This window comes from Parus major, chromosome Z (assembly GCF_001522545.3).
Source record: "Parus major isolate Abel chromosome Z, Parus_major1.1, whole genome shotgun sequence".
NCBI lineage: Eukaryota > Metazoa > Chordata > Aves > Passeriformes > Paridae > Parus > Parus major.
Genome location: NC_031799.1, coordinates 17,164,474 through 17,175,559, shown reverse-complemented (window position 1 = coordinate 17,175,559; position 11,086 = coordinate 17,164,474). Strand labels below are relative to the sequence as shown.

Genomic DNA, 11,086 nt, shown 5'->3' with positions numbered 1-11,086 from the left:
TAGATTAAATGGTATGTCCAGAAATTAGGTTTTTATTTTATGATCTACCTCATGGACAGGTGAACACCAATATGTACAAATATCAACAACAGCAGACAGCTGAGAACCTAATGATGCAAATGGTTAAATCTTCATCTGTGCATCAAATGCAGACTATTTTAAGAGAAATTCAAGCCTACAGCTTTTCTCTCTGGATGGTATAGCTACAGCTCCCTCTTATACAAAAATGATGATGAAGTACATACTGAAACAATGTACATATTTTATTGACACAGACTTCTTCAGTTTTGAATCTATTAATTCAGCTGACAATAGTGTAGTAATTTGAAAAAAGTTCTTCTCCTTCCTTGATGTCTCTGAGAGTGACAAGAACTACACACCTCAAGTGGCTGTAAAAGAAGAAGAAACAAAACATGTGAAAGCGAACAGTTACATTTTCCTTTGAATTGTTTTCAATTCTTCATTTCAAGAAGCTAAAGCAGTGGCCTCACCTAGATTAGTTTTGAGTAATATGCACAATGCAGGGCAGGGAACATGGAAAAACAACACTTGAAGACAGACAGCAAATATAAGCAAAACCAATATAATTACCAAAACCGCACCACCTATGTAAATATGCAAAAAATGTTTCCACTCAATTGTTCCATACAATCATTCAGAGCAGAAAAGAATTAGTCACGACTGCAAGAGACACATTTACTCAGACAGGAGCAGAAGCTACAGCAGCGTTCATGCAGCAGAAGCTACTCCTGTGGACACACCTGTCCATAGGTGCCATCTGGCTAAAGTGTCTCTCCTAAGGCCCACCACCACCCAGGAACACAGCACCTAACTGCACCAGAGACCGGCTGCCATCTGCAGCAACGGGTCAATTATCACAGAACCACTAGGCTTGGAAGAGACCTTTAAGACCATCAAGTCCAACCCATGCCCCAACACCTCAACTAAACCACAGCACCAAGTTTTTTCAGTTTTTCATCCAGTCTTTCTTTAAACACATCCAGGGATGGTGACTCCACCATTTCCCTGGGCAGACAATTCCAGTACTTTATCACTCTTTCCATACAAAACTTCTTCCTAATATCCAACCTATGTTCCCCTTGGCACAGCTAAAGACTGTGTCCTCTCATTCTGACAGTTGTTGTCTGGAGAAAGAGACCAACCCCCATCCAACCACAACCACCTTTCAGGCAGTTGTAGAGACTGATAAGGTCACCTCTGAGTCTCCTTTTCTCCAGCACCGGCCAGCTGAAATCAGGGGCTGGCAGGCAGAGATTTCACAGAGAAATGCAGAAACCCACCCCTCTAAAATTCGTTTTAGTAAACAACCATGCCTTAAAGCTGAAGTATGTTCTCTAGGAAGTATGCTCTCTAGGAAGGAGAGTACATGCTTTGGCGATACTGGTGAACGAGGAAGTGAAAAACAGCATCAACCCAAGTCTCAACTATTAAAAGTTTAGGGGGAGGCCAGTTTGAAAAATACAAAACAAGGTAAGTGTTGAGAACTCCTTCATAAGATACAAAAATGTCTAGAAACCAGATAATCTATGTTGTTAGCATCATATACATCAGTACTGAAACAAGTACCTAGAAGCAGATGGGATCTTTCATCTGGGGCTGTACACTGGGAGAAATGATGATCAGAAGACGGTATTTTCTTGGACAGATTCCAAGCAAGAGCAAAATTGCCCCTTCCTGAAGCAGTCCCATAGTTTATGGGCTTTTGCGCTTCAAGTACAACATCCAGGCTTCCTGAGAATTCAGTCCTATTGCTTATTTTATTAGCATTACCTAATTATCTGCAGATTCCAAGTGCATCTTTAACCTTGACTCAACAAACTCCAAGTTTAATCAGAAAAGCCGCTTTTCCAATATGAACTGTAACTTTCTCCAGTGAAATTTCAGAGTACTTAAATAACTCTAGAATTACATTCAAAGTTCAGATGATCTGCTCTAAAATTCTTATACATCCTTGAAATGAAGATTATCTGAGAAAGATTTCCAAGTGCTCCAATTTCTGAAAAAAGGTGTACTTTCAAGTCATAACCAGGATGTTGTAATTTTACTAATTATACTGTAACTATAAGTCTATGCCTTTATATTGCATAGTATTTCACTTGTCTCAATACAATTTTAAGTTTCTTCTTGCAAATTCATCTGCTTATTTGTCACCTAATCAGAAGACATGGAGAAGAGAGTAAGAAGTCTAAATTCTGAATTATCTCAGAAGGGCTTTAGTCAAGGCTGAAACAGATTTGAGATATATACTGAAAAGCCTCAGCACTGTAAGACAAAGTACAACTAGTGCTTTATGGGCTTCAGAAGAATTGCACTATAGTGCAACAACTGCTTGCAAAACTTGTCTTCAGAGCTGATGTCATTTATGAAAATGTGGAAAAAGTAATGAAGTCTTGTAATTAAAATTAGTCTATTCAGAGAGGTAACTCTCCCATACAATTGCACACATTTGTGTAACTCATCTTCACATGATTTGTTATTTTTCAACCATGTTTGTCTTTTCTTTACACATGCAATATGCCTTGTATCAGAGAAATCTATGAGCTCTTTCATTTGCTGCCAACCTCTCTATGTCATGGCTGTAGACGATGTTTGGAAGATACTGTTTCAGTTCTACTGGAAAATGTCCTGGCACATCAAACTCTTGATAACACACATTTGCTGCTTTTTCTGGGAATAAAAGAAAAAAAAAGTTATTAGGTAGGATTTCGAGATATGTAAAAACCTCAAATCTACTGCTACAGAAGAACCAGATGCTTCATCAAGCCTGAAAACCATTCTGCTGTTGGGAGGTATTGCACTCCTCTGAAGGACTATTTTGAACTACACAAGAGGTATGCATCAATGCTTTGCCCAGTTACCAACATGTCTACGAAGAGGAACAACTTCCTTAGTGCCTGGTGTAGCTTATAGAACTGTTAAATGTCCCAAATACACAGTGTTTGCTTTTACAATTTAAAAAAAAAAAAAAATTGAAAAATATTTTTGCCTGGTGGCAGAACATATCAGAAACACAGGCTGGGAGAAAATCACCACTTACATTGACATGAAGACTGGAAGAAACAGCTTTATGGGACAGCCCTGTATTGCAGTGCCAACCCTTGGTTTGCTCCTCCAGCAAACTTTCTGAATGCTGCTTGGAGGGGAATCTTTAGTGTAATGCAGGCTACAAGTGCCGCTTAGAAGCTGAGTATCAATTCAACTTTCTGTACAGTACAACTGTTCCCATGAATTACTTAAGATCAACAGTGACACAGAATAAGTAGTTCCCTTCTTCAGCTCCAAGAAATGAGATTGAAACAACAGTTCCTTAGATTTGTGCATATATTTAAGGAAGTCTAAAAAAGGTCTTACAGTTCAAAGTGAGCCGTGATAAAATCTTATGGTACGTCACTATGTGTAGTTTTGTCGTGAAGCCTCCTGGAACCATACTGGGAAACTTGATCTGCAGCTCTCTACTGTCTTAGGCTGGTGATACTTTGCCAGATATCCTTTCCCACCATCTCACTTTTGGGGTGTATGCCTTTCATTCTACATACCAGGATGGAAACTGGGGCATCAGTAAGAAAACTTTTGTTTTTGTGTATTTGAAGTGATGCTGCACAGAAGGATTCTAACACTCAGCTGTGACAAAAAGCCTCAGAAATGTTTTACTCCCTAAGTGCCTGTTTTAAACAGTACTACTGCACCCCAAGATCAATTACCTATTTTCTGTTACCTTCAAAATAATTTATATCCGTAAAGCCAAACTCATACTTGGAAAATTTACCTGGCAACTTACCATGTGAGCAGTTGTTGACATACTGTCCCACTGCCAGTGGGTTTTGCGGGGTGGCTGTGAGCCAGCTCTCATCACTCATTTGCAAAGGGCCAAGTTGATCTCTTCTGCTGCAAGACCTGAAATGCCCAACAGTGTTAGCATGGATCATGCCTCCTTTACCTAATAGGTTATCTTTCTCTGTAGGAACAGCCACAGTCACTACATAGAGTTATAGCTGCCCAACCCGTCTGGGGTGGAGGACACGTGCATAGACCAATACCTCTCACTGCTCTGTGGTGTCCTTCAGACTCTGGTGGAAGCACCTGCAGAAAACCACCACACACTCTTCCACAAATCAACATCTAATACTACCACTACGGAAGTGTCAACACCTTTCACTCATCTCTAAAAATGCGAAGACTTATTACAATATTAGTTTTGAACTAATTCCATTAATTAAAATCTGGTTTTAGTTGGTATTAATATTCAAATTAGGTATTATTTTATATCATTGTCTTAGTTCTTTTCACATCATATTTAAACACAAATTGCAACAAATTATATTTTAAGGTAAATCGACCGGTTAGCTGTGTCAGGGGAAGCTCAGACTGGACATTATGAAAAGATTCTTCTCTGAGAGGGTGGCCAGTCACAGGGCTCCTCTGGGGAATGGTCACAGCACCAAGTCTGCCACAGTTCAAGGAGCATGTGCATGATGCTCTTAGTGATACAGTTCAGTTTCAGATAGCTCCACAAGGAACAGGGAGGTTGACTTAGTAAAGTAAGAAGGTTGGAGTAACAGCTCAGAAACATTTCAGTGCTTTTACACTACATCCTGCACTGGTAGAACTATTTTCTGTACAGGAAAGTATCTACATCAATATGCATCTCACTGGTCCTACAAATGAAGACAAAAGTACATGCTGGGTCACATCCAGCGTCTCTCATTCTTGTGCTGTTCACATTATGAGCAATGCACAGATGGACGACAATCATGTACAATTCAGGGTAAGAAACAGGGAACTGAGGAGTATTTCTGTTTTAAATCAGATGAGTGACAATCCTCTATTTATTTTGCTTACCTATACACTGATCTTGACAGTCCTTTATCATTCCCATCAATAAGGACACCATCAATGCACCTAAAAATAAAGGGATTGCCAAGGGACTGGAAAAAGATGGGCTCATGCTTTCTGTATACTGTACCTGTTGCAAGACAGATATTATTTCAGAAGTAAGTTAACTGCCAGAATGGGCTTTCAGTCCCCGCCACACAGAAACTCAAAGCGCAGACAGCGGGTGGAAGTCCCCTCTCACTTAGTGACATTGACATCTGGAAACCTACAAGCTTTCAGACAATTTTCTGGATGTAAAAAATCCCCTCTCAACTAAATGAGCTGATACAGTCCAAAGAGAGAAACCTCACAAGAAGTCATAGAAGGCCTGAACTGAGTATCTTTGGGAGAGGTAGATAAAGCCCCACAGCCACCTAGTGCACTTCAGAGATTAAAACATCCCATGGTATTTGTTCAGGAAAACACAGTTTAAGATACTAAGCTGTTTTATTAGTACTGAGTCAGGACTCTGAAAAACACACACAGATTCAGCAAAGAATCTGAAAAACATCTCCCCATTACCCCAGGGATTTTATTAGGTCCAGGAGATGGAAAACGACAAACCAAGAAAAAATTATTTCAGCACATTGCTTCCCAAATCTAAGGAAAGGATTTAACCTGCCACGACTTCAAAGCACAAGAAAGCAACAGCTGACTTGTTTGCCACTTTTCATGAAATTGCTGTACTGCATCCCTCACACCCACTACATCTTCAGCACCTGCCTGCAGAAATCATGCACTGCAGTCTCACAAGAAGCCAGGCAAAGGCCACAGGCAAGCTGGAGTCCCTTTACACAAGGTTCCATCCCCAGACTGGCAGGTTCCTTCTCTACCCTGAAAAGTCATTTCAGTAGCCAATCCTCTTGTTTTGCTCTAAGAGCTGTTACAGGGGACTATGCATGAGCCTATGCTCACATCTAGTATCTGCCTGAAATTTGAATTAAACTGCAAAAGTAGTAGGCTCTCTTGCTGTCACTTGACAATTAGTTAGTTCATGAGTAATTAATGGCAATGGCCAGGCACTCCAAAAAACACTCCACTGCCCAGTGAATGCTTGGGCTGCTCCAATCCTGCACTGCTGGCAGAAGACAGAGACCACAGGAGATGATTTTGCTGGCAGATGAAACAGAAAAAAACCCAAAGCAACTGAGCAGAGCTGCTAGCTTGGCCATACTGACAGAATTACAAACCTTTTTAAGAAATGTATGCAAATACAGTTCCATGAAATCAGGAACAGAGAAGTATTGATTCTTCCAAACATACCTCATGGAATAAAGCTCTGCTAAATGAAGGTTTTATTTTCATTCTCCATTTTTCACTTCTGTACTTTGAAGAATCTCATGCAATTGTCTACTAACCTCTGTGGAGATCTCAAAAACCTCATTTTTCAGATCCTGAACCAAAACCGAAACCCCAAGGAATTAAACTGTACTGCTGATCTACTTTAAATTTCTCCCTTGCATTTACATTTCAAGAATCTGGAACAAGCAGCTGCTGGAAAACCAGGCTTTAAGTAATAATTTTTTTTTAATAAACAAAATTATCCTTCCCAATATTGTTTTTTGTATTTCCAAAATAACTCTTGGCAGTTTATAAATATTCTCATGCAGCCTAACTAGTAATTTTGTTAAGGAATGACAGAAAAAAACCCCCATAAAATAAAAATTAGTGTATATCTTTGGCATTCTATGACCAGGTGGTTAGAAGTCCCATCTAACTTAATCAAAAATAAGAACATTCCATTACCAGGATACATAGATACAACCGTCCCTTTTGGTACAAAGCCTCTGGTAACAAAGACTCCAGTTCCAGCAGACACCAGGGAACTCCGGTCTCTGCTAACAGTGAACCCAAGCGTGTTAAACAAAACTTCCTCAGGACTAAATAGGTGCTGACTCTGATGGTTACAAGAATTTACTTTTGACCGCTTCTGCTCCACAGTAAGTAATTCCAGATATTGACACTTGACTTCTGGAAGTAAGGCCAGAATATCTGCTTGCCTACTGAAGTCATTTATGAACAGAGCTTTAAATGTTTTGAGTAGTGTTTCAAAGACGGCTTCATCAGCAATAATTTTGTCTTGACAGTTGTCAGGAACATATCGAAGGGTCCTGTAAAGAAAATACAATACTTAAAAATTAGAAACATGTATTACTTTCTATTCTAAATAGAGGGGAGACACTTTGCAACACCAGTAACTTCGATACTGTTGTTTTAGAAAACCCCAAGCTTTATTCAGCTTGTTCTAGCTAAAGCCACTGCTCTTAACACTAAAAAAGACTGCTTAGTTAAAACCAGTAATTGTTCTACTATAAATAATCTCTGTGTATTTACCATGAGCAGGTTAAATCCTACTAAGCTCAGTGAAAACAGCACCGAAAATGAAACATAATTATCATGTTTATTAAAAAAAAAAAAATACAAAGAGTTCATTACACTTCAAATGAGGCAAGACAAATATTGCACAGGCAAGTAAAGTTTTAATTTATTACTTATTTTAATTTTGTTACTTATAACCATGTCATAATAATTTAAATACTACTTTTACAATTAAAATAGGGCATACACGTTACCAACAAATTATCTATCTATCTATCTATCTATCTATCTATCTATCTATCTATCTATCTATCTATCTATCACATTAAACACCATTTTAAAGTATCTAAGAATTTCATGCCAGCCATGGGGCGACCAATGCTGAAGCACTTCTGAGTGACAAACCCGAGTGAGCTCCTGCGGCACAGCAGACCAACCCGGCTAGGGGCAGCGGGGTCTAGGCTGGGGCCCGGGACCTTTCCCCGCGCCTCACCTGCGCTGGCGGCGGAGGTTGAGGGCGAGCCAGGGCACGAAGCGGTACTTGTACGAGCCCCAGCGCCGCCGCAGCTCCCGCAGCATGGCCGCCTCTCCCTGCCGGCCCCGGCACCACCCACCCCGGCGAGCCGCGCCCGCGCGAACTGGGATAACCAATCAGCGCTCCGGACACACGCCGGCGCGTTCGTGTTCTGAGCTGCCATTGGCTGCGAGCGGCCGGCGGGGCGCCGAGCGGCCGGCGGGCTGTGAGGGGGGAGCCGCCAGGACCGAGGGTGAGGCCCTCGCGCTCGGCGGTAACGACGCGCAATACCCAGAACTGCAGGCACCGGGAATGAAAATGCATAGCTCCCGGGTGCACACTTACAGACGTAAATACACACACTTCTCTCGGAACAACGTTACACTGCACCTTCTGTGTTGTACTGAACAATCCAAAAAGACAAGATCAGATTTAAGGATGGTTTAAAAATTACCTAGAAGCGGGTATTTAAGACTACTCCTAACACTGTTAGATCACCCCTCCAAAATAATGGCAGTGCCTGTTTCTAGCGATGCTAAGGACTGTTAGTACCTCGGATGGTCACAGAACGAACTAGGTCGGAAAAGACCCCTCAGACCGGGTCCAACCTTTGACAAAACACCACTGTATCATTGTTCAATCTTCCCTTAAACATCTACAGGGACAGTGACTCCAACACCTCCCTGGCTGGGGAGGCCAGCCAGAGCCAGCCCATTCCAATGTTTAATCACCCTCCCTGTGAGGAAATCCCTCCTGATAACCAACCTGAACCAGCTGCACAGCAGCTGAAGGCCACGTCCTCACGTCCTGTTGCCCGAGAGAAGAGGCCGATCCGCACCTGGCTCCAACCTCCTTGCAGGCAGGTCACATCTGAACTTCTTTTTCTCCAAGCTGAGACCATCCCCAACCCTCAGCTGCTCCTCTTAAGACTTGTCCTCCAGAGTTGTGATCCATGTCATAAAAAGAGTGGCTCAGTTACAGACATGAGACCTGTTACAATTCTGTCCACACTTTTAACTAGTATTTGACTGTGATAACAGAGACATGAGTTGTACGTTGTAGCATGATAAGCTTCTGTAGATTTAAAGGTGCTTCCCACTGACTGATGTACACCAAGCAGCAGCATTGAAGTATATTAATGAAGATTGAAGGGATGTACTACAAATCACGAGCATTTACAAACAGGGCCATAAGCCATTTTGGTGCCTCATTCTACCATCACATATCTCTAAGGTAATTAAAAAAAAAAAAAATCTAGTGAGGAAAACAATCACTCAGCAATTGGTCTTCAAAAATTAGCAATGGCCCCCAAGTAATTCTCTACAAACACTATAGGTGTAAAGATAAGGGTACTGTTATTGTTGGCCACTGTTGTCCTTTGCCTGCTTGGATACTTAGTTTCATAAAACTTTTATCTTTGGATGCTACTCCTTATCTGCAGTTCAGCTTAACACTGCCAGTGAACTGGGAAAGTAAGAACATGTGTGCATGTATTTTACTTTGGAAAGCAGTTAAAAAGATATGAAGCACTTGAGAATTGGTTTTTGAGTAAACAGAAATCAGACCTCAAAACAGTCAAAGGGCTTACACTGCCTCCTCTGGACCTGAAATTTTGTCAAGGGTTTGGGAATTTGAGACAGGCCCACCAAAGCAATGTAACTATCAGAATTAACTTCCCATCTCAGAACTCTACAAACACTTAAAAGCTGTGCCCATAGTCAATTCTACTGCTGGCTTGATCATCTTTTTCAAGAACAGGAGCTGTGCAACGGGCTATTGTTAACTGAAGAAATTGAGGAAAGATTAAGCAAAAGGCACAGTGGCTACCAGGAAGGTGCTTTCCTGACATCTCCTGGCCTTCCTCGGTAATTACAGGGATGAAAGATCTCACTTCAGTACTTTCAGCTCTGGTTTCCGCAGCCATATGCCATAAACAGAAAACAACGCACATGTCCACCACACAACAACACATGCATATTGTGGCTCTTAAAAGTAAGGCAGTCACAGCATGATTCAGGTCATTAAGGAAGACTAAGCAATGAGTGAAAAATTACTAAGGGAAGTAGAGAGCTTTGGGAGGTGGGCTGTCAGGTCACAACAGTCACACACAAGCTGCCCACTTTTATGTGATGAAACAACATACGTGAGCCTTTGTGACACTCTAACAGGTCCTGGAGGCAGTCCTTAGCCTTGAGTGAGAACTTGCAAAAACACCATTAGACTTTAACCTACGACCAGTATACGGAAATGTAATTTTATTCCCACTAGGGAAGTCACACCAGGCAAAGAGCTTTGCCCTGTAGAAGAACTGAACATGCCCTGAGCACATACTCGGTTCCCCAAGTAGGCGTCTTTGAAATTTACTGCCATCTCCTGGGCATCAGTGATCTCTGCCATCCCTTGTTCCTGAAAAGGAGGCTGTAACATCACAAGTACAACACAGTATTGCAGGATTCAGAACTTCTGTAGTAAATCAGATAAAAAAACACTATAACCCGTTTATCTTCTACTTAATCCTTGCCATGTATTTTCTTTTCTAACATTTCAGGTAGTACATTTTCCTGATTTGAGAAATCAGATACTGGAATTTATTTGAAGATTTCTGCTGCCAGTTTTTTCTGGTGAATTGATATATCTATCAGCAGAAAGTCTCATGCCTAAAAAAAATAATAAAAAAGTGCAGTCCTTCAAAAAACAGAATTTATAGTCACAAGAAAATCTTTAGTTGAAATCTGTTTCCATAAAAAATATTAATTTTTAAAATTTCAAAAATATTTGGAGAAAGACAAGAACTGAAACAAACCCTAGTTTTGCAATATATGGAATGCCTGATTAAGAAAAGGCTTATGTTTGCTATTAAAATCTCAAGCAACAGAATAATTTCAGCAGAAACATAAACCAACAGATTAACTTCCAACAGACATTTTGATAGCTCTAGAACTGACTTAACCAGCCCACCTGAATAGCTAATTGCTACATTTGCAATAATGCAAAATTTAAACAATTCTTGTCTTAAAGGCATAATCAAGTGAGGTTCATATATAACAATGCTGTCATAAGAGAAGTTTCTTCCTTTATCATTGATTAAAGAAAAGAAATTAGTCTTTGTTGCTGGCCTTTATCTAAGCACTTTATTAATTCACCCAAGATATATATATATATATATATATATAGCCCATATATATTCACTTGTGTAATTTAATATTGGAAACTAATATTCACTTACTTGTGTAATTTAATATTGGAAACTAACTCTTGATATATCAAGTGTATGAAATGGTGTATAAACAGTAAATTGTAACAGAAATATTTTATTTTCACCAGTAAAAGGAATGAGTTTGTCTTACAGTAAGCAAAGGA

General features: G+C 40.4%; 1 protein-coding gene across 2 annotated transcripts; it reads right to left on the bottom strand.

Moving 5' to 3' along the window:
• Positions 1 to 7,813, bottom strand: SETD9 (SET domain containing 9). 2 transcript variants are annotated; one of them, XR_001518984.3, is made up of 6 exons: positions 7,706 to 7,813; positions 6,640 to 7,004; positions 4,861 to 4,984; positions 3,800 to 3,915; positions 1,588 to 2,688; positions 1 to 389 (listed from the first exon to the last, which is right to left on the bottom strand). XR_001518984.3 is itself a non-coding variant. In XM_015615498.2 (6 exons), exons 1-6 carry the CDS (start codon positions 7,789 to 7,791, stop codon positions 302 to 304), a joined length of 885 nt encoding a protein of 294 aa, XP_015470984.1. In that variant the 5' UTR covers positions 7,792 to 7,813; the 3' UTR covers positions 5 to 301. The 2 variants fall into 2 exon arrangements, 1 of the variants encoding a protein (XP_015470984.1); XM_015615498.2 differs by having other exon boundaries at positions 5 to 389; positions 2,583 to 2,688.
• Between the last annotated feature and the right edge of the window lie 3,273 nt (positions 7,814 to 11,086).

Excerpts from the sequence above, each read along its gene's own strand:
- SETD9 (XM_015615498.2), bottom strand. The coding sequence starts at position 7,791 with ATGCTGCGGGAGCTGCGGCGGCGCTGGGGCTCGTACAAGTACCGCTTC. Across the intron at positions 7,005-7,705 it reads AACCTCCGCCGCCAGCGCAG|GACCCTTCGATATGTTCCTG; the intron begins GTGAGGCGCGGG and ends TTTTCTTTACAG. Across the intron at positions 4,985-6,639 it reads GGTTGTATCTATGTATCCTG|GTACAGTATACAGAAAGCAT; the intron begins GTAATGGAATGT and ends GTCTTGCAACAG.